The 24,202-nt window shown below is 43.2% G+C and overlaps 1 protein-coding gene across 5 annotated transcripts in view; it reads right to left on the reverse strand.

Moving 5' to 3' along the window:
* POC1A (POC1 centriolar protein A) overlaps positions 1–24,202 on the reverse strand; it is a 133,651-nt gene that overhangs the window by 63,583 nt on the left and 45,866 nt on the right. For 3 of the 5 annotated variants that reach the window (XM_026106544.2, XM_064518709.1, XM_026106546.2), the window contains exons 10-11: positions 22,124–22,261; positions 7,633–7,923 (exon numbers count right to left, since the gene is read on the reverse strand). In XM_026106544.2, the coding sequence (XP_025962329.1) occupies positions 7,825–7,923; positions 22,124–22,261 (237 nt within the window). In that variant the 3' untranslated portion in view covers positions 7,633–7,824. Of the gene's footprint in view, positions 1–7,632; positions 7,924–22,123; positions 22,262–24,202 lie in introns of those variants that run through there. The other 2 variants (XR_010391195.1, XM_026106547.2) reach the window with 2 other exon arrangements.

A 24,202-nucleotide genomic window follows, 5' to 3' on the forward strand; every position in this document is an offset into this window, starting at 1 on the left:
CTATTGCAAAATGCAGTTGTGAGGTATATCACTGACGGCTGTGCCAGCTGAGACCGCTTGCTGCCGCTCTGTTACACAGAGTACTTGACTGTTCCTGTCTGCATGGAAAGTTTGGCAAAGTCACAACTTGGAAAGCTGTGGGCCAGTTTGGGGCCCTAGAATCAAAGGGACCTGTAACCTTGTCAGTCAAAAGCCTGGGCTGCTGCAGGTGTATTAGAAGATGATAGTCAGGACAGTCTTAGCACAGACACGAGATGGCTTTGTAACAGCTTGTGCAGGGTGCTGCACATAAGCCATAGACCTACCTGGCCTCCCCTCAAAAAAATCAGATTAAACAGCCCTATGAACTGCCTCCAATCCTTTAGAGCAAAACAAGTATGCCTAATACCACCAACACAGCCACCTTGGTTAACGTATCTAAAGAATTTTCAATGTCCTCTACAGCACCCAGGTTAGGTCTTGCCTCCCCTCTCCTGCCGGGGTTGCCAGATTTAGAAGACCAATCCCATGGCACATACCCCTACCCCTGCCACTGCTCTACTATGTGACTTGCAGGTACTCAGGCAAGATTTTCTGATTTTCCCCCACCTAACCTGAGACACTGTCAAGATGCTGTTTTCATGGACAAACCTCTCCTTTGTGTTCAGGAGAGCTCCTCTCCTTCTCCGAGGCAAAGACACTTGGCTGGTGTAAAAGGCCCTGCTAGCAGGCACATTTTCCCATTCTCATCAAGCACACCTTGCTCCAGACACTTTGCAGAGAGTGTTCCTTTTTAAGATCCATTGATTTCATAAATAATAAAGGAAAGAAACACATTGCGTAAATATACAGGTCAAATAATCTCTCTCAGGAAACAAACAGGATCTACAAAATAATAACCCAGCAGGTGCGCCTTGATCCTTAAGCAAAAGGCCAAGTGGCATTAAAACAATTCCTTAATCTACTTAACAGCGCATTGGTATACCAGTATTCAAACAGATCATCTTGAGGGGTCCTGCTCCACAAACCTGCAGGCCTGATGCCTGCATTTCTCACAGAGCAACAGTCATGAAGGTGTGGAAGCACTAGTAGCATTTTGTCACAGTATTTTACTGAAGACCAAATTCTTGAAGAACAGAACAGCTGCATCGCAAACACAGCTGTACCACTGTCAGATCACTCCTCCCCATCACACCATGCACGCAGGATTTTAGTCTCTGCCATTGGGCCCATCCTGAGAGCTTTTCTTTCAGTACATCTCCCTATCCTACGGTTCTGATTTAGCCAGGCACTTTCCAGCGACAATATTGCTGCTGTTGAACGCTATCGAGTAGAATAGCAGAGAGCCCTTTGACCAGAACTATGCGAGCTGAAAGAATGGTTTGAGCACACGTTTTCTGGGTAGCCTCACAGCCGGTAATGGAAATCAGGTCTTGTCGTTCCCCAGCAAGGCTCATGGACCGGAAGCCTTGGGTAAGTCAATTCCCAACAGAATGCTACCATTTCTGCTCCAGCCGTTTGCCTCCCTCCAACTTCGTATAAGAAAGCACCACCCTAACAGGGACTTTACCTTGCAGCCAAATGCAAACAGTGGCAGACCAGAAGGAACAGTAAGCGGAGAAGGAGCTTTCTACAGTCTTGCTTTGAAAAGCTTCTCCTTGTTCGTACAGCGTTTCCCTAAGACCTCAAAAGCAGAACCAGAACACCATCTTGACCTTGCTGCACTGACTAAATTTGAAGCTTCTCTGGTGAAGGATTTCTCCTTAAACTCTACCACTACCACAGATGAACTCAAGATGGGATGAAACTACCCACAGGCAAAGCTGATGCAGAGCTGGAAAACCAAAGACTACTCTCCCATTCCCAAAGTTCCAATGAGAATTGGGGATTGAACCAGGGGGAACCGACTATATCAGGAGCCAGCAGACCCCCAGACAAGGAGGGAAACCCAGCACGCTGGCACACTACCTTGCTCCCTGCACCGAACTGTGAGAGTCTCAGAGGGGCCCAGCTCTGGGGGAACACAGTGCTGTGCCAGACAGCTCCCCATCTGGGGAGCTCTTGCCATCAGAAGATGGCTCGTGCACCACCAGTCCTCAGCAGCAACATGTTGGCCACTTCTGCTCCAGCCCTGTTTAGCACAGGAAAACAGCATTCAGCAACTTGTACAGCTGCACAATAACCTCTATCGTGGTTCAACTGTCCGATGCCCACAAAAGACCAGGGCCAAAAGCTGAACTCTTTGTCCCTAACTCCTGGAGAAAGCTCTTATCTAACGAGTCCAATGCTCAAAGGGAATCTCCTCCAACTGCAGGCTCTGCATCAGAAGACACTGACAGAGAAAGCAACATGAACTCCCCCCAGGACAAAAGCAAGAGTCCTCTGAAACAACCACAGCCTTCCAGAGAATCTGGACAACTGGAAGGAGGAAGGAAAAAGGATCTTCCTAGGTTTTCAGAGGTTGAAAACCACATTGCTGCTACCTGTGGTTAGCACAAAGCAGCCTGTCGCGCTGTACGGACCAAGCACAACAGCAGGCAGGCATTGCCTTTCCTGCCGTTAGTGTCTACACGTGGCCGAGTGGATTCGTAGACAGGGAAAAGCAATGACCCCTACCCCGCTCACATTACAAGGAGGTCCTTGTCACAGAGGACCTCATGGTGCTGAGCACACTCACAAGCTGGGAGGGGGGCTCTCATAAGATCTGCCCATTTCAGCTGAGCAGTGAAGTTTCCCCTCCGTAAGGAATACCTATCTATTTCAGGCCAACATACCCAAGGCTGCCTTTGGCCTTGCAGCAGGGGTGTGCAAATGTGACAATGGAAACTTTCCCGAAAACAGCAGACTGGGTGTTTTCATAGGCCCACAGGAGGGGAAGTCTGAATGGAACAGCTCCCAGACAGCTGTTAAGAAAATACTCACAGAGGGAGTGTAAAAAGGGAAGTGAAGCAATGCTAGAGCTCCATCCAGACAACTATTCAGCTTAACCCTTTCAGTCATCAACTCAAAGAACAGCTGCCATCAACAGCATGCTCCATGCAGCCACGAGCTCTTGGAGTAAGCGGGATCAGCCTTTATATGCACTACTTGTTGGACATTTTCTGAAAAACCATCCCTGCGGCCTAAAGGATTGTTGTGCCATGCAGACTGCCACCCTATCCTCAACTTGACAGGTGTCCGGGACACAGCAACGAGTTATTAGCTGCATGGAAGATGCCGGCAGGGAACAGAAACAGTGAAGGAGAATTGAGGTGACAGGTTTTTGGCACTGGGTCACCATGCTGATTTAGCCTAACTGTTCTGTGACAACAGAACCGTGGGTTTCCAGCTGCATCGCGTTATTAGGGAGGCAGGGCTGGAGTGAGTATAAAGAAAGCTAAGGGTGATCTCTGGGGAAAGATGCCTTTGCAGACTGCAAATTCATAGTGCTGTGGCCTCAGGCAGTGGTCACTCAACCTGTTCCAGCTGCTGCTAAGCAGGCAACGAGTTACTCTCTGCCAGAACATCCTCAGTTGTTTAGGATGCTCATTCCCCATCAGAGATCACCCATAACACCCTCTCCCAACATGCTGGCCTAAGCATGTACTCCTGATCTTTGCTTAGAAGTGATCCCAGTTAACTTCAAATACTTGTTTTGATTTTTCCCCCCTAGAAACAAGGTCACTTGGACATACCCTGGTGTGGGAGCAGTTACGCAAGCCCTTTGGCAGGCTTCTGGCTTCCAGGTGGGGGACAGGAAGAGGACAGGAGCACTGGTACCTTTTTCTTGTGCAGTAAGCAGGTGACTGCAGCCTCCAGGTGAAAGCCCTAATGACAGCTGTCACTCATTCTGAATGGCAGAGAGGAGGTCAGCACACATTCCCCAGCAGCACCGGCCCCTGTACTACAAGGAAAGAGAGAGGAAGTAAAGGATGCTACAGGGCTGTACTTTAGGGGCAAACTGACCTCTCCCCTGACACATAACATTCAAATCTCTAATTAGCTGTTCATCCACAGAAGCTGAATCTCACAAAAGGAAGTAATTTATACCACTGACAAGGCAAATGAAGGACTAAAGAATGATGTTTGCAGGCAATAGCAGTTCTGTTGCAGTGCTGGAAACAGATCCTACAGCTTTCCTACAGCACACATGAAACTTTCTACAGCAGACTAAATCCAGGTTAAATATACGGATGAGCATCAATGACAGAATCTTCCTTCCCATCACATATCCCTCCCGCAACAGCAGCTGATCAGATCATGCCATCTGAAAAGCGCTGGCACTGCATGGGGAGACCAACCGTTCCTAAAACAACGAGAAGAAACATACTTCTGCTTTCATGTCATAAGTGACGAACCTTTGCGGAATGATTCGTTTCCCTCCCCGCCTACTCACTCATGTTTCAAAAAACACTTGGTTCAAGAGCAGATCTTTTAAGACGTTATGTAAGTGGCTTGTACCAGGAACTTGGCTAGTTTAAGCCCAACAACTTAGATCATAGCTGGATTTTATTTTCTAGTTAACTGGCAGACAGATGTCCAGTTGTGACACTGTGACAGAGGATTCTCCTGGCCATCTAGCATCCAGGCCAGAACAGTCAATATATCACAGCGCTCTGTGTTTTTGCCTATTCAGTTATGAGCTAAACTGTGGTATCTGTCCAATTCCAGCTCCCAGACAGGAAGGAAAGTGGGCAGTGCTTGAAGATTCTTACTTTTTCACAGATCATGATTATGTTTAACATGCTCTGTACTCATAGCGGCCAAAAATCCATTTGCAGCAGCCTTCGGGCATAGCCAGTTTCCCCAAGGGCCAATCTCGGCACAAAGAACTGTTGCTAAAAGTTTAGTGAGGTCATACGTCTGGCAAATGTAATGGCAACAAATTAAACTACTTTTTTAAGAACTTGGCTTCAAGTGTGCCTTGGAGATCCAAAACAAAAATCCTTAACTCTTTGTAGCCTCCTCCTGGAGAAATTTCATCACCAGCAGTTTTCAAGGTGAGCTGTCCTCACACTGTACAGAAGCAACCTCAGTGCAGAGACATATGAAGTAGTCTTCCTCATTCAGCTATTCCACCGCTCCCTGAGCTAACAGCTTCACAACGCAGTCACTGCAGATACTCCCAAGTCAAGAAAATGATGAGCGTAAAAGCAAAGGTGGATTTAACTCACTCTGGAGCCTATTTTGTCCTCAGCTCTCAAGGAATGTGGCACTTGCTGGATAAAACTAAGCATGGAACTAGGAACAAGAAAGACAATGGGATTTGTGCTCCTCAGATTTTTAAGAGTATTGCTCAACGTTTACATACGTTGTTTATTGTATGCTCCACACATTGCCTGTCTCTAGTAATACACCCCTTTTAGAGGTACTGGTCCTTGGTAAGTCCTGCTATCCCCTCTTCAGATAAGAGGTGGTGAGCAGGGAAACGAAAAGAGAGCAAGTTACTGAGATTTGGGACAAGGGAACTATTGAGACGAGAGTATTGTCAGAAGAGATTCCCTTTATGTTATCTGTCCTGCTACCAAAATCATATGGTTTCTTAGATTGCCCTCTCCCCTGCAACTCCCCACACCCATAAACTATAGGTTATCTTTATAAAAACATGTTGTATTGATCAAATGAATGCTTTGGAAAACTTGACTACAGAAAAGCAACTCTCCCTGCATTCCACTAGCTTGCCTTTCAGCACCTGAGCTTCTCATCTATTTTAGAAGCACAATTATCTCTCAAATGGATTTGCTCAGAACACTTGAACGGAAAAAGGGTCTATATCAAATGCATCCAAATCATTTTTATTGGCATTCTCCATAAAATACTATACACAAATTGCTTTTGTGGTCATCAAGACATTAGAAATTACAAATTAAAGGAGGAGAATGCTATTTTTAAAAACCAAGTTTAAAAATTGATGAATGTTGAAATAACTTAAATTTTCCAAACCCCTATCCTGCCCTAAAGGCTAGTCCAGAACATTTGGGATCAAGCCAATAAATCAGGCTCTTGCAACACATTTTTGTCACTGCTTCAGTCATACCAGACAAATGTAGGAACAGCCGCCTTCTAGCAGTAAATAAGCCTTATATACTTTTGACTCCCCTTCTCCTTACCCATCAGCATCAGGACATAGGTAGAACTTCAATGAAAATGATGTCAGTCTCTCACAGAAAGCCACTGAAAGCTGATAGCAAGAGCACCGAAGAATATCACTGAATTGATTCCATTAGCTTAATCTAAGAGAAAATAATGATTTTATCAGACTCAGAGCTTGGAAACAGCCATCAAACAGCCTGTGGTTGAGCAAAGAGAAATTCAAATTTATAATCAACCAAATAAGCTTGGAAATGAGAATGCTCTTGGCTTTATGCAAATTAAAAAGAATGAAATATTGCGACAATGCCAAGAAGAAGTTCTTAGACATGTAGAAAGTACCAGAATGGAAGAGCATCAGAAACTTTCTGGTGGTGGCAGGGGAATGCAAACAGCCTCATCCGGATGGAACTAGGCAGCTCTCAATAGGATTAAGACAGTACAGGCACAGCCTTCAACAGAAACAGGTGCAAAAAACCACGGCTGGCCTTAAGATCGGCTAAGCCCTGCGTGAAACAAGAACGCCAGCCAGACCTCGGTCAAGCTTCCACAACACCCATGGCACATCTGGAGACAGGAGGCTTTGGAAGCTGTGAGAGTCTGGAACACGAGCAAAGATGAGAAGTGACAGCCAAAGGCAGGAATGGATGTAAACTCATTTTTAAGGGGTCAGAAAGATCGTATTGAGGAGCGTTTCATTAACGCTGGAGATGGCCAAGTTCCTGCAGCCCATTTTTCCTGGAATGTGGCTAATATTGGCCAATGCAGTTTATTGCAAGAAAGGAGATCTCCAGCGCACATTAGCAGAAGAGGTGTTGGAGAACAGCATCTCCCAGAAGTCCAAATTCTTTTGAAGCTCCATATTGAACACCTGCTAAAGCCCTGAAAGAGAGTCTTGGAGGAGCAGCAGGGGGAGCAGGGGGAAAGTGTAGGTGCAAGTGATGAGCTATTCAACTGTGAAAACATCTGCAAGATGACTGAAAATTAAAGGTATTCCAGTGTGAGAAGGAGGAAGTTCTAGGATTGCCGCAAGTGTTCTGCTCTTTGGTTACCTCCTTTTTCTCTTCCCTCCCCTGCCTTTAATTTAAAAAAAAACAGACCAAGACAAAGCAAAAACCCCTTGGAATCCACACCGCATCTGACTAGCTAGAGCTTCTCCTCCAGCCTCAAGCACAGCAAATTGTTTTCCATGCGCTGCATGAGGGAGTGGGTTAAATCCCACCCATTGGAACAGCGTCTCTGCACAAATATCATCTGATATCTAAACTGTTGTGTCAGATGCTCCAGCAACCATTTGGGACTTGGGTGAGACAGAACCTTCTGCAGGCACCAGCCACTCTGGGACATCACAAAATATCCCCCCAGGAGCTCTTTGCCTGTGACCTATAGCCAGCATACACCTCAGCAAAAAGCCTACTACCATGTGAAAGAAACACTTGGCAATTCCAAGATGTTTAAACACTTTTAAAGTCAATCCGCAGCAGCTAAGGCATAAGAGATGCAAGTTTGCTAGACAGTCCTCATAACATACTCAGGCTACTACGGTATCTGGAAAATGCAAGAGATCATAATCATTATCCATGCTTATGAATAAAATCCTCTTTTTATTTTAGTAAAGTAACAAAGCTTTGTATTTACAGATACAATAACTGTACATTTCAATCAAAAATTGGTTGCTCTCAAAATAATTAAAGCAAGTCACACACACTCTTAAAAACACAAACAACCGAGCCTCAAACCTCCAAGCACCTTCAGCTTCAGTTCTCTCTCACAAAGTCAGTTCACTTTGTTCTGAATGATTTTCTGCTGATTCTCAAGACATTCTTTCAGCTTGTCTTCAGTGAGTGTCAGTCTCTGCTCCAGGATGGAAACCGTCTGCAAAATAAAAAAGCTGCCACTGAACCACTCACAAAGACACGCTGCATGCAGACTGACTAGTATCACTGCTAAATTCAGGTAGTATTTTGAGGTATTTCAGGGCTATGCTCCAGTATTAGCATCTTAGCTGGGCTCAGCCCCAGGCAACTTCAGTCAACAGTAATGGCAGATGTCAGGTGCCGAGCTCTCCTGCAAACACAGCGCCAGGCATCGATTATAAGCACTTAAGTGCTTTCGCATTGGGCTCTACGTTCCCTCTCCGACGGGCTGTTTGTAAGGTTCTGTCCTTCCACATTCATAAGACACCGCGGTTTTTGAACCATCAAACCCTCAGAAGTGTTTTTGCTAACAAGAGGTAAAGGTTTTGAGTAGTTCTTCCCAGTTTTAGCTTTGATTTGTCTGAGCTTCCCACACTTTTCTCCCCTTTCTGAATTCTGTAGGTTTGTTGAAATTACAACACGCAGAACTTACCTGACAAGCACGATGACAAGTAAGAAAATCCTCCCAGTATGAGGTAGTGCAATTGGGTGATGGAGGGGAATTAAACCAAAACTGGCAGTCTAAATATTTCTGTGTAATTAAGTTACCTCAGAAAGGATTGTTGCATCTTTCTCCTAGAGCTGAAATCATCATATACAGGATACACAGGAAGAACATTTTAACCACTTGGCAATAAAAGCCTCTGCTGAAAACCTTTTATCGATCACTTTGAGGTAATCAAGGCAGCTTTGAGGTAATCAAGGCAGCTAGCTATGCAAAACTGCTTTCTAACTTCCAAAAACATCAGAATGACTGATAATAGATAGTGATTATATTTAATGTTTTAATATCATAAACCTATCAGCAACAATCAATAGTTCCACATTTTGAGCATTTTTACTTCATAAATAACATCCTCTGTTAAAAACAAAGGATGTTCAGAACCTTGGACTTTGATAAAGTAATTCAAATAAACTTGGACCACCGCTATTTGTATAGAAGTTATACATAGAAAGCCTTTTAATAGCACATTTTGTAAGCACATCTCTAAGTGCTTGACAAAAGAAGGCAGGTCTCATCATCCCCTTTTTACAGCTGGGGAAACTAAAGCACAAAGAGAGGAAATAGCTTGGCTAAGGTCATTCGAGTGACCAGAAGTCTCCTGTAAAATGGTTTTGGGAATGAAAGAAAATGGTGGGGGATGAAGAGAAAACACAGATGTGCTACACACAGAGCATTAAACACTACGCAAAGCCATTTCCCCCAGCCACATCACAAAATGACACGTCAACAACGTCAGAAAGGACTTTGCATCACGGGATTTGCCAGTAACACGTGCCTTGCTTTCCAAACAACAGTTCAAAGCTTATTGCTACCACAAAAGTGCTACTAACTCGCAACAAGGCAGAAGAGACTCCTGTTGTGTAAGGTATCACTGCTACATCTGTGGCAAGTTTTACCTGAAAGAACTAATTTGATTTGCTTGAATATTCCCCTTGCCTACAGCACTAGCATTATTTTGAGGGGTTTCCTCTCTATTGCCACTCCTTTTGAGGCACAAGAAGTGCAGCACAGAGAGCCAGACCCAAACTCGGGGAGCCACCAGGTAAAATCTCAGGTGCCCCAGGCCAGCAGGAGCTCTGTCATCTGTGCAGGGGAGACAGGATTTCATCTGTTCGGTATCCAGCCAAGCTAATACCCAGTGGCTGTCTTGCAGAGGTCAGGAGCAAAGCCGATCAAGGAAGAACACAGCAGGCAGAACGCGTACTAGGGCTTTACAGGACAGATCTTAGCCTGGAACCAACCAGACAGAGAATGAAAATCAGTGGGGATCTTGGTTTTTCCATTTAAAAAGACGACCTAGTAACTCAAGACTCGGTTTTTCATTTAAAAGGGAGAAAAAGGACCACTGCATCAAATTTCCTTTGAGAAGCTAATTGACTGAATTCATGTCCTGGTCACACTACCCTGCTAGAAGCAAAGCCCCAGATTACTTGCGGGTCCTTCAATCCTTGATTTATTGCCAGCACGACACTGCCGGCGTGAGCACCGTTGCACGCAGCATGGCAAAACAAAATGCAAAGTAGATTTCAGAAAATGTTGAGTTTGTAGAAAAAGTTGTAAGGAAAATGTTTTCTGCTTATATTCATACACAGTTTCCATGATAACAAGCTTGTGGTGAGTATTTTTTGGAAGCTAAAAAATGGAAAAGGAGAAGTCAAAAACCGAAATCCTGAAAATCCAAAGCAGAAGCTGACCACGACAATCCATTTCTGTTTGAATACATGACACCCAAAATACAGAGGGCATCTGAGGTCCCAAGGAGGTAATGAAAAGTGCAAACACTGCCCAGCTGCTATTATTGCTATAGTGCAACTCACACATAAACAAAAAGCTACTTTATTCACAGCTGACAGTTTTACAGTACTTCCACATTGCTATTTATAAACCAAGTCCCCGCTGGCAGACAAATTAAACTGCACTCATTCAACTGCTACATGTTTTAGCAGTTGCATTTCAGAAGGTACCGAAATGGCGATTAACCCAACGAGGAAATACCGTTAGCTCGATCCAGTGACAGTTCACTTGAGTCAAGTTTGCACTGGATACCTTTCTCCATACCAAGATCCTGGCTTCCTGTTGTGTCCACTACACACCAGGAGTAAAAGCTAGATAATTTATATTGAAGTTGTAGCACATAAATCGGCAGAAGGATTACAACTTAGGCTTAAATAAAAAGAAAGATCAACCTGATTTTTTTTTTTATGGAGTATTTCTCACATTACAGTAGACACCTTTTAAAAATAACATACTGAGCCTTATTACAGGCATCACAGCAGAATACAGAATTTTTCCCCCACACAAAAGAAAACTTATTTAAATCACTTCTAGCAACCTGCACAACAGTTTCTGCAACATTTCTCTTCATTCATCTTCACACACTTTGCTTAGAAGAGTCTTTTTTCTCTTCAGAAATGTTCGGTGAGAAATTATGTTAAAAATGTTGTGTCCTATTTATTTTTTCAGTCTGGGGAGTATTCAGCTCCATCCTCCCCATGACACCCGAACAGAAGCATCCACTGGTAATATTTGCTTTACTGATGATCAGCCCCCTATGTTATTCCTTTACGTTATTTTTACTCCCTCAACTTAAATAATAAAGGTGATTTGTGATCCTGCTCCAAGTCCCAATCCTGCAACAGTTTCAGCTTTCATCACCATCTCTTCCTTAATTCATGTTAAACATTTCCCAGTCTGATGAAGCAGTAGAGAGAGTTTAACCGCTATTAGCCTCAAGGTTGAGCCTTCTGTAGAGGCCCTCCAGGGGCAATCAGGCCAGCCTCTTCTGAGGACTAAAGATAAGGAGAACCAGGTGCTAATTGAAGGCCAACATAAACTAGTTCAACAACTGCCAAAGGAAACCTGAAAAGCAGAGTCTGGAGCAACCAAGCAGATCACATTAGCTATCCTCAAGGTACAAAGCTTCGGTGGCCCTCGGAGCCCTCACTCCCCAACGCACCCCGCAGCAGAGCAGCCAAGAGGAGCGACTGAAGCCCCTGGAGGCAAGCGGGAGAGAGCGAGCAGTCTGGACAGATGGCTGCTCATTAGCTGGAACAGTACTTCACCTGGAGCCAGGGGTGAAGGGAAGGAGAGCATGGGAACAAAGCAGTCAGGCCAGGCCCGGCGCGCTGAGGGACGGCTGCCCGGCAAGCAGAAGGGGGCAGTTCCCACCCTGGGCAGTGCACAGGGCTTTCAGTGTGCCAGACTCGCACCGGCTCTGATCTAGTCAGCACAGATAACAGCAAAGGGCAACACAGCAATGTTGCTCTGGTGGTTAACACGTAACGGGGGGCCCTGAAGAGCACGTATTCGTACAACTGTTACTCAGACCACGCAACGACGTACGGCTGTGCCTGCAAGCATCCAAGCACACCTCCCGACTGCCGCGTAGACGTGCTCTTAGCTGTGCGCAGGCAGACCGTTACACAACTGTTGTGCTTCTACTACAGGCATCATTAACCATTTCGTAACATAAAACCTCTCTGTCCATTGATCTCTAAGCAGGCAGAGTTCATTTCTTAGCTTTACTTAAATACAGAGACTCCTAAAATTCAGTCCATGCCGACTGTTACCAATTACTCTAAGCACATGCCAAGAATGATTTTGCAGGGCACTTACGTGTAATGTATCAAATAGCATAAGAGCAAGCATTATTCTTCTACCTCTTAAGATTTTCCCTCCCATCTCACATGTTAAATTATGAAAAGAACACTTTCATTTTTAATCCAAAAAAAGCACCTGCAAAAGTGTAACAAGTGCAGAAGTGCTACACTGGAGTGGGAGGGGGGGAATCTATCAGAGACTTTCTAACGACAATTTTGGATACAGGAACTTCTAACCACAAAGCACAGACACTGGAATGATTCTATCTCTGTACTATGAATACCTCGTTATTTAATTTTCTTCATTGTATCATCTTACAGATATGTTAGTGGTAATACAGTGGCCTGCATTTCTAGGCTTAGGGCAAGTAACAGTCAAAATCAGACAGGCTTTATATCGCGTATCCATACCAGCACTTTTGGCAGGATATCATAAGAAGCTGAATTTAATCATCACACCGACAGCTAAGGCTAGCACACTCAAAACAATGGCTGGTATCTTAGGATTTATTCTTCTTCACCATGAAACATGGCCCAGTTGTACTTCGGTTCACTTCGACAGATCAGCTCCACTGCTCAGGTTCAAGTTCATTATTGTCCTAAGCTACCCAGGGAGAAACTATCCAGTTTACCTCTTCCGATAAAAACAAACAAACAAACAAACCCCCAAAACCCCCACACACCTCAAGAATATTTTGCAATGTCTTCATAGTCTCTGTGTACTCCTCAGTCTCCGCACTCCATTGCACTTGCACAGGGAGAGACTTACGGATTCCTCTCAAGAGGAAATGAGAAAATGAGAAAAAGCAAAATGGAAGCCCTGACTATCAGAGGCTGACAACGAACAAAAGCCTCACCAAACTGAGCTTCTTGAAGCCTTACAAATAGCCTCTCGCTCTCCCCCACTGCAAGTGGATGAGCAAAGAGGGAAGTAAACACAGCAGAGGAGGGAGAATCTACCAAGGGGACAGATGGCCTACGGATTTGCAGAATGAGACTTGTCAAGTTTGACCTGGACTTGTAGACTTAAGAGCTCTGCTTTCTGTAAACAAGGAGGCCAGCACCAGTTTGTTTTAGAAGAGCTTACCGCCCGGCTACACTTCTATGGGTTACCTGGCTTTCCATAAAAGAGTCATTTCAGAGGAGATTTCAGTCCGAAATAGGACCACAAAGTACAGCAAATAAACTGCACCATAATGACGCTACCTTTGCATCTAAGGAGCCGCAAGGGTTCTTCCTCAGCAAATGCTAATGACTGGGTTCAAAGGTATCTCAATACCTCTAGGGCGCAAATCCACGACAACTGCAGACCATGGCCTGCTGCACAGCCTTCATTACACCTATAAGCACCATACTGGAAAGTGAAAGCAGTCTTGGAAGAAAGGAGTACAGTTGCCACCATTTGACTGCATCAGTTACACGGAGTAATAGCTACACAGGAGTCCCCAGCTATTATATGTAGATGTCACTAAGATGGTACCTCAAACACCTGCTAAATGTCTTCCTGAACACAGTCCCCGTGCAGAGGCAGGAATTAGCACATATCCAGGTAAATTAAGCTTGGCAGCCCTTTCTCTAAACTAATTCACCGAGTGAAATAAACTACCACAAGAGTTGTTTGCATCAGGGCAGCCACATCTATGATTTGAATGCTTACAGAAAGTGTTATTAACTCACTCCACAGACAATAGTTAAAAACACCAAAATTCAGCTGCAAAATTAAAAGGTTCAGAGGAGCACTTGTGCAGCAAGTCACTCTGAGGTTCAAGCACGAACCTGTCCTGTGGGTACCCCATCACACTAAGTTTTGCCCTGACTTGCTGTCAGCCTCCCTTCAATCTCAACAATTGCATATAATGAAACTTAAAGCGGATCCCTGCTACTGCTGAGCTTACTTAAAGAGAACTAGTCCATCCTCCTCAAACACGTTACATCCAAACACAGTTTTCAGACAGGCCAGAAACAGTTGCCAACATTGCAGCCCCTATACCTCTTAACAGGTTTGAGCAGAAGTTGGCATTTTAGACAAACCATTCACATCTGAATGCCTAAGAAGGCACAAAGCCTTCACAGTTATTAACGTTTTACTTTGCAATCATATGAATGCAAGGCTCTCTGCATGCTGGGACAAGCCTTACTAGCGGTCAAAGTCTTAATCTCAGAGATCAAATACACAATTAACATTTTTTTAAAATGCAAAATGATTTCTAAAGAAGCGATAGCTTCTCGTCCTTTCATAAACTAAAACAAGATCATCTACCCCAGAGGCGTATTAAATCAGCTTTGTAGCTCTTCACAAGCTTTCTTGTTTTGAATGCAAACACTAAAGAAAATTCTCACAAAGACTATTTGCACAGAATATTACACAGACTGATTTAAGGATACCCTATTGATTATTTCAGAATGAAGACGATATTTCATTTAGTGCTTTAGTCTTTTTCTCCCTCAATCCTTTAATACAACTTCATGAGTCTTCATGTGTTTACTTTGTAACATACTTCAATTTCAGAAACTTCTATACTTTGCACTACAAAATGCTAAGTCCCAGCGCAACTAGATGACACTTTCTTGTTCAGTGCTGCTGTACAGCCAGGCGCTGGACATCCCAGAAGCACACCTGACATGGTCTTCTAGGCCTGTGCTATGCTTCATGTTACACATCCATATGGTAACAAAACTGGCCCCATTTTCCTTACCTTACGGGAGTAGGCGAAAAGTTCAGAGCTTAAGTCCAGGCATTTCTGCAGGGACAGACAGTGATGGTCAAGCACAGTCACTAGCAAGATGCTACACACTAGTTTACCAAAGCCTTCAATTAGCAGACTGCTTACTAAAGGGCAGCGGACAATAAAGGCAAATAAACAAGCCTCCCAAGGACCCAATCTTCTGACAGCACTCTAGTGGCTTGTCCATATTACAGGGCACTGGCAGATTCCACCTCCTCTCGTGAGCTGTCTGCCCAGGAGACAGAGGCCAGCCATGCAAGCACCTACTTTTATGAACCTCTTCGATACACATAAATCGAGTCAAGACCTCTTATACACACTCTGGGACAATCAGGCTCCCAAAGCTGCCTACCACCCTTCCTCTCCTGAGAGCGTTTACCCTAAGATCAGTGCTGCTGAGGAGGCCTTTCCTGCACAATCTTTGCTATTGCACACAGTATTGCAACCCCACGTTGTTCTGATGCTGGAGGACCCCACGCTGCTGCAAGAGCTCCAGCGTATTTCTCTCTCAGTTTCTCTAAACTCTTGAAAATAGGTAGCCTCTCCCTGTTGCGTCACATGGATTAGGAATACATCACGGTGCCTGCAGAAGTACAAACATTATCCCTAACCTGGCCTCATCAGGATCCCTATGCAGAACTCCAGACCTGCTCAAGAAGCCGTGCGGCTAAATGCACGCGAAGCTTGTTCTCTAATGCTGAGCACGAGATCACAGCCACACCAATTCTCTCCAGCCAACAGTGAACCAGCCACTTGTTACTAGCAATATTTGTAAAGGATTTTTGATATTTAACAGCCCAAAGGACCAGACAGAAGGGAAGAAAGAGTTCTCAATTTTGAAATGAGTATTGCTCAACTACCCCCACCCACACCATTATCTGCTGCCATCTCTCCTTCCACCTCCTAGCACGTTCCAGTTTCTATAGATGCTGGCATCACAGTTAAATAGTTCTTTAACTAGATTGTAGAAGCAGTTTTGGTAGTCCTGTAGTAGACAATAAGTACAGTGACAACAGTAATTTTAACACTCACAGTACTAGTTGCACTTTTTCCCATCAGGAAAAACATACAAGGTTACCTGGAAATTGCAGCATTATTTACTTTGCCAGGCCAAGCAGCATGGTCAGTTGCTGTATCACTCTGACCAAAGGGACTCGGAAGTCCAAAAGAGGATCTCCCTTTCTACTAAATCAGTCCTAGGAACAAACAAGATGAGCCACAGGCTCTGCCAGTTGTCTCTATATCGTGTGGGGACACAAAGCATACAAGCTGTCTCTAACCACATTGGTGAGCCTTTCAATTTGCATTCAAGAGCCTTCTTATTAAAGATGTTTCATCACACATCTCTCTTGCTTCAGTCTTGACAGTTACCAGTCAGTGCCAGATTGCCAGCACTTACACTGGGCCCTGCCAGTTTCTGGAAGGGAATTTGTGCATGCTTCTGGTCAGGTAAGGTACATAGTCTCCACAGCCATGGGGTTAGATCAGCAAAGGATAGTAAAAGGAGTTAGGAGACTGTTTCACTATCTGGTATGAAAATACAACAAGTTCTGATACTCTACCAAGAGATATCCAGGTATGTATACCATGAGAGCAACCTTACAATGCACAGTTTAGCATTCCCAAAAGTCTAAAAGTTTCCCCCAACCACAATCATGAGGGTGTGCTTCCGAAAAGACTTCTCATATTGTTTCCTTCCCCTGCCTCCCAATCTACCCCAGAACGGTACTGAACAAATCACTCAGTAAAATTAACCCAGCTGCTGATACCCAATGGTTGAGTAATAATTTTTATTAGTCAAGTGTATCAAAGGATCCCTCTTCAAGGTCTGCCTGTGAAAGCGAACCATGGGAGGTGCTTAGTATTCCTTCCCACTGCAGGCTAATGCAAGCTGAAGGTCCTCTGAACCAGGGAGATGATCGGTGTTTTTGAGAAGCCAGGCTTTGGACAGTGTCCTAGAACACTAATACAACAGTATCACTAGGAGTGCACTTAATTTAAGCAGCCTTAGAAGAAAGAAAAATCCATTTGGACCTAGGCTTATGGAGATTTTGCAACAAGCGTATTTTGGAAGTGAATTTCAGAAAAAGAATAGCTCTGAAGATACCATACAGAGAACTGGCATCAACCAGACTGTTTTATTTATTTTCATTCTGAATGAGAGAGTTCCTGCATCTCCAAGAGATGATCCTGACTCATAAGAAATAGCCTTTACATCCCCTAAATTAAGATTTAGAAACCAAGCTCCTCCAGTATTTCACTGATATCTCAGATGGCAACTTTTTTTTTTTTTTTTAATGTTTTGGATTGCAAACAACAATTGCTTTTGGAATAAAAACTGTTTGCACTTCAAAGGTTCCCCCAACACACTTTTTTGCTGGGACCTCTTGTTGCCAGTGGGTATGCAGGTACTGAAAGCAATGTAAAAAACCATGACATTTGCGCCAGGTACAAATAAGCAATGCTTACCCAAAAGTCTGACCTGTTGACTTGTAACTACTTCAAGTCAGAAGAATTTGTTTCACTAAACCAGTTGTTTAATCTACATTCAATACCTCTCAGAAGACAGTGGTCATTCATTCCTTACAAACACGTACTTTGAAGACCATATCTCAAAGTGAAGACTAACAAATTTGATTTTTATTATATGCATTGCACAAACACCTTCAATTTTAATCAAAAAGCTTCCCCTTCTCCAAGCTTTTTTTGTACTAAATGATTTCATTTAAAAAAACTCTCTTCCTCCCTCCCTATGCAATCTCTTCTGGAATAAATGAAATAATCCTTTAATCTCACATGAGCTAAATTGTCCTTTGGTTCTGGCCTGGATTATCTCAGGGATTTACTGAGTCTTCTCCATTTCATTGTGCTATTTTCCCCCCGCTTCAATGCAGATTAGTTTTGGATGTATATGAAACCGTTTCCTGTGGGTGGATTATCTCAGCTATTTATGATACCTTTTATGATAACCTGATTCTGAACTCTTCATTTAGAAGAAACATCTTTCTTCCTACATAAAAACAGCAACTTTTTCCTCAGTGCCTATTGCATACCAGTGCTACGGATTAACAGAGTGAATGTGGCAACTGCAGGTGTTTGGAGTGAGAGCAAAAGTATATAAACCCTTTAAGCTAATCACTGCAAATGCAAGTTTCCACTGTAGCTGAAATGTTTATTCACTGAGTCTCTTTCAGAGCAGCTGAGCTGCAAGCGCAGGAAATGCATCTGAGGTAGCACACCAAACACACTCTTAATACTCGCTCCATTTTGGCTCCAGCCAAAACCACCTTTCTGTTCTATAGCATTAAGGAATGAGTTATCCAAGGGAAAAATCCTTTTATTTCCCCATAAAAACCTTAACATTCATTTATATACGCACTGAGATACCAAGGTCCAGCCTTTGATTACAAATACTTGACAGGTGTTTTGCCATTTTCCTCCAAATCATCTCTCTGAAAGCCCGTAAAGAACAGGATTTAAGAATTATTCACACATTGACAAGATACTAAGCTGCAGGAAAGGGAGGAGCAAAGCATGCACAAGGCACATTCATTACTCTCACCTTCCTCATTTCTTCATCAGATTTGAGCTGCCGGCTTTCCTACAAAGGGCACCAGGGTACCTTTAAGTAATCCAAGAACCACTAGAAACAATGGGTTTATGTCCGGGTCTTAACTTCACTCCATTCCTCAAAGCACCAAAATCATCAAGTATGTGCTACTCGTCTGGAAAACGGAGTCAAAGCCTGACTTCTTTATTTGCATGTAAAATATGGCCTACAACCCATGTTTAGAAAAACATGAGGAATCTGTGAAGTGAATAAATAAGTGGGAACTCTAGTGACTCTGTCAGGTCACATTAGACTGCTTCCTTGCAAGTAAAACAAAAAATGGGTTGACAATTCTGGAGAGGAGAGGGGAGGAAGGTTTAATTGAACCAAAATCTAGTTAAAAAAAGCTGCCAGAATCCTTAAGAATAAAATCATAGCAAGATGTTAACAGCATAAAATGAAGCTTTGTAAATTTGAGGGGACTCATATCTATTAGCTGTAACAGTTGTTGCTAGAAGTGGTATACAACAGCCACTAGTCTCCTCTGATACAACTTTCTCCAATAATAACTGAAGTGCCTCGCTGAAGAAGCAAGCCCATTCAAGTGCATCTTGCTGTGCAGGGCGTAACGCCTCTACAGCCTCGGCATTTCTACTCGCAATTGGTGTCTGGCAGGAAGAGACCTCTTAATAGAATAAAAACAATCCTGCTGTCTCCGAGTGCACGACACTCCACTTCATCTGGAAACCTATTGTCAGTGGAAGGAAGGTACTGGCAATTGGTGCGCCGCGGACAATGCGGCTTCAAGCACGCAGCCCAGAACAAAGCTGGGCATTGGCAAGAGATGACAGCGTTCAGCTGATTTCTTACTATTAGCTCTTTCCAGTGGAAAATTTTGAAAGAACACACCAATATTTTTCTTTCCCACTTTCACATTTTGTGAAGTTTCTTGTGATAAACCTTGAAATGACGGCTAAAAGGAATATTAGAAGATGAATAAATTACTTTGAGATTTGCACAATTTCCCAAAGTACTTGATCACAACTTCTGTAAGTTTTAATATTACATTATGTTAATACAGTGTTGGAAACTACGAGAACAAAGAGCACAGGAACTAAAGGTATGACATTAGGAATATACCCAAGCTCCCACAAAGCTAACAAGTTATAATTCCTGGAAAACCCTGGGATGACTGCACCAAGAGAGGGTTTCTGGAAATATCATGAGGAGTCTTGTCTTTTCTTCTCAACTAAGAAATAGCTTAAACTGTATGGTTCTGCTTATGTCATTAGTGTTCCTCTTAAACAGACAACACTCAAATTATGAGCCAATGATTTATGACAGAGCACCACGGCAGACTATTGGCACATCCTCAGTCTTTCCTCAAGAAGGGAAAAATCCTGATGCCTGTTGTGTGTTATTTATGAAAGTTTTTTTTAAAACCCCAACCAAACAACACCCCCCTCAAGCTGCCCCCCCACAACCAGTGGTACCTCTCTTTCACAAAAAGAGGTCAGCAAACCCAATGCAAAACATGCAACATTAGTTTGAACTTGCTGTGCATAAGGAGCAGCACGCAGCTGTGCTGCAGCAGAAATGACAAACGGGGATGACCAACTATCACTAGTTGCTGTGTGCGTTTCGCTTGGAGACTGCAGCCACTGATGGGCTCCTCCATGGCACCTCCCAGTCACCGTCTGCTTGTACAAAAGGGGATAAGAGAGGCTCTGCCAGGCCTGCATTCCCTTCTGTGTTACAACCCACTAGACACCTTGCGCCCGCAAGAAAAAACAAAGTTAGCTACGTGGAGGATGTCTTCTAGAGTTACCTTCCACCGCTCTGCCTAGCTAACTGCCTATATCCCTGCTTTTTAAGGAATGTCCTCTCATTATAAGAATGAGGACTTCTTCCATTTTCATTTGCTTAGCTTTGATGGCTTTGTGTTGGTTTGTTTTACTTCTAAATATCAAAAGCAGGTGCAATATTAGTAGAGCGAAAATGAAGAATTATGAAACCATTTCAGCTGTACGCCAGACAGACCTACTTGCACACATGCATTAAGATGGCATTGATAGCAAAATACAACATATAATTTCCTGTTGGTTCTAATCTTTAAGTACTCTAAGGATGGCAAAAAAACCCAGGTGCTGAATGTAAAGTTACTAGTCGAGGCAGCTTTTTGTTTTTTACTACAGTTTCAGACTTATTTCCAATTTTATCCTATAACCTACTAATTTATTCCTCCCCCACTGATCTCAATTTCTCTTTCTGCTAGTCTTAAAACAACATTTTGAATTTTTTACGGTTACAAAAAAACTTCTAGAGCTATGTTTGCATTGCTTATATCTAGTTTAAATCCCACACATACTGTTTACTGGAATATTTGCCTCCTCTAAACACCTATGAAGTTGAAATGGAGCCATTACACATCCATCATCAGAACTGTGGATCTGATTTATGTAATGAGAGATAAGGATCACATTCCAACCTTACTTGGGAGACAAAAACAGTAATAAAAAATTCTGTATATACACTGGGTTGCATTTTAATCACAAGCATGAGGGTCCAATGCCATACATTTTTTTTTTCCTGATGTTGAGTGTGTTCTAAAGATTACAGAAAGAGTGCTTTCTTGTATTTCTGCCAAGTGAACTTACATATCTTCTGGGTTTTACCCTACACTGCTTTAGATTGTGTACAATCCTGGAATGTTTCATATCCTTAAATCAGATCTACTTCAATCTCCTGTTGTGCCCTCCAACCCATCATCTTACATTTTTTGACAACAAATATTTCCCTCAAAAGCAAAGCAAAGGCTTAACTAGGACTACTAATCAGTGTTCAATACCGTGTTCAAGATCTGCTGGTTCTTCCCCAGAAACAACGCTAAGAAGCTCCCAAAAAAGCCCTCCCACACAGATTTTACAGATCGCCAATGTTCACTATCCCATGCCTCCTCCCTGCTTCTCCCATCCCTCAAAAATACACAATGATATTCAACCACAGGTAATGGTCAGAAATGAACACTTCCCAATTGGAGCAATGAGCAGCTATTTGGTTAAACAAATGACGACGCTATCCTCAAGCTATTACTAAGCAAATGTACCATGTGTTAGATTAACACTAATGGATATTACTGTTAAATAGTTGGAGGGTTATCCATCAGTTTGGTGAGTTTCCTTAATGCTAAGCATTATTTAATGACTTTGAGGAAGAATTGTACGGTAATGCTTCAAGCAAGGGCTTAGTTGCTTGCTAGTTGTGGGTGAGCAAGCATGTCTGAGAGATGAGGCATGGAAGGGCCCAGACTTGCAGATGGGAGGAGAGTGCTGCAGAAACTGGACTGTGCAGCTGAAGGTGGGGTGGGGGAAAGGAGGAGGATCTCAACAGAGTTTACTTATTGCAGTCTAACTGCGTGGGGGAAGGAGAGATATTATCTACTGAAGCCAAGTCTAACTGCTGGCTAATCTAGCCACTCCTTTAGGCATTACTTCGGCTAAACATTGGCTAATAGTAGAGGGTACCAGAGTGGGCTGAAGTAGCTCTCTGCTGCACTGCAGCATAAAGAAACTGGGGGAAGAGCACGGTCTGAGCTGGAAGTTGATGCAAGGGAACTGACAGAGATAAGCTGCTTAAAGCAGCTGCAAGATCAATAAGCTACTAAAAGCAGATATTTTGAACTAACCACAGTTTTATTCTAAGATGCTATTGCAAAAATATTCCTGATTCTTATAGCCAGAGGAACCATTATCATCACAAAACTAAACTAAACTCCATACCTGAGTCAGAACATCCAGCTGTCCCACAATGTGCTCTAGAGTATTTGCAATGGTCTCCTCCTCTTGCTGCTGGTGGTTCCTACCAGGATCTTGAGTTTTAGTTTTCTTAAGATGAACACCACACTCCATTTCTGATTGCTAGGAAAATAAGCAGACATAATTTGCTACTGCAATGAAAACAACTGGAGAAGGTTTCTGCTTTATGGAAGAAAATTGCAAAGTACAATATTGCTGAGAAAATCTACACTATTAAAAGAAAAAAAAGGAGAGAGAAAAAATATTTGTTTACTTTAGACACAACTGGAAGGGGAAAAGCTGCTGCAGTCTTGTCTGCCCTCACAGGGCATTCTGAGTGGGGGGCTGGGTTTTTTTTGTTGTTTTTCTTCAAAAACATCCTCATCAGAAAAGGCAAACCGTAGATGTCAAACTTGCAACTCTCCCGCAAGCTTCAAGTTATGTATGTGCAAAGGGCTTTGCTCACGTTCTACATCGGCATAGATCATGCAGGTAAATGGAGACTTTGTGGAGCCATCTGGAAGTAGCACATCCGATTTATAAGAATTAAGTAAACTCTGCTAAGAGTCTCCTGTTATTTCACACCAGCAGTGGAAGAAGTTATTGCACAGTACAATAAAAGGCTCTCTCCATGTTTGTTAACTGTAAGAAATCAAGGTTGCAGTAATGTTGTTAAGTTCAGCAAAAGCTAAATGTTCCAATATGCACCAAGTTAAAACAGACGCAATTTTGATTCAGTCATTTTAATTTTGTTTATATCTTGAACGGGTTCTCCCTCCTCAATGAGGTTACAAGAACAAGTTTACTTTGAAGTTTCCATTTCAATTGTTTTTAGTTATGCGAGCTTGAATATTTTATTTAGAATAAATTAAGTTTTTAAAACAAGTAGATCTTTATTAGAGAACGTATTCCTCTTTCTTCCTTTTCTTTCAAAATTGTATCTTTCCTCTAGAACAAACACTATTTGCGTTATTTATCTGCATTATCACCAACAGAACACATTCAGAAAAGTTCACCTAACAGAAAAGGTAGCCAACTGAAGAAGCAATTGCAAAGCGTTAAGTTTCTTAACAAGCGTTAAGAGAGACAATTCGAATCTAAAGCCAGGATCACAGCACTCAAAACATCATTCCTCCATGGCCTGACGACTGGTGCAGTTCCATCGCATACACTTGTTGCTCATGTAAATGACTGAACTGTGCAAATCAACAGAAAAGAAAGGAGTTTTGACAGACTGAAAAACCTTCTCTAAAAGTTCTTGTGTACACGTCCATTAAATGAGAAATGAAGAGCGGCTTCACATCTCTCTTCGCACGCCCAGTATTAATGAACACATATCTGATTAGCACTGCATTTACCTGTTCACTTCTGTATTTGACGCCAGACACATATACACAGACAACAATGATGCAACTAACCTGCAGCAAGATCTTAGCCCATCTCACGTAACTTTAAAAACAAAACAAAAATTATTCAGAGCATTACGAGTCAAAAATAATTCAGTACTGCTTTGCAGAGGAGGTCTGAATACTGCTGAAGTTTCAGATTTCTGCAATAACTGCACTGCGTGGTACCCAGCAAGCCTTTCAGCTGCAACCCTGATCCGGCACCACAATCACACAAAGCTCACCCAGATCTACACACAGGCAAGTATCACACGGCAAGTATTTCGTAAGGGGCAGGAAGGGAAGGTAAAGGTTTAGGAACAGCGCAAGGGCTACAGATGACAACTGCGCCACAAGGATCACCATGCTACACCGCAGGCTCGGGATGCAGCTGGCTATCAGGTGGTACCAGCCATGCCACCCGCTGCTAACTTGCTTCCTCCCAGTTCCAGCAATTCAGATTATCCGCAGGTCCTAGGTCAACGCAGCCCACGCTCCGAGCCACATTATACATGGCTCCCTGGCATGGGAGCCTCACTCGAGCTGCTCATGAGCCGCAGGTGGCCCAAGCGCCACAGCTTGCTCACTTAACCAACCAAACTGTACTCTTGCACAAATGAGTTAAACCCAGCTTTACAAAAGCTGCTATTTGCTGTTTAAATTTCTAAAGTAAAAAAGC

The sequence above is a fragment of the Dromaius novaehollandiae genome, chromosome 12, assembly GCF_036370855.1.
Source record: "Dromaius novaehollandiae isolate bDroNov1 chromosome 12, bDroNov1.hap1, whole genome shotgun sequence".
Taxonomy (NCBI): Eukaryota; Metazoa; Chordata; class Aves; order Casuariiformes; family Dromaiidae; genus Dromaius; species Dromaius novaehollandiae.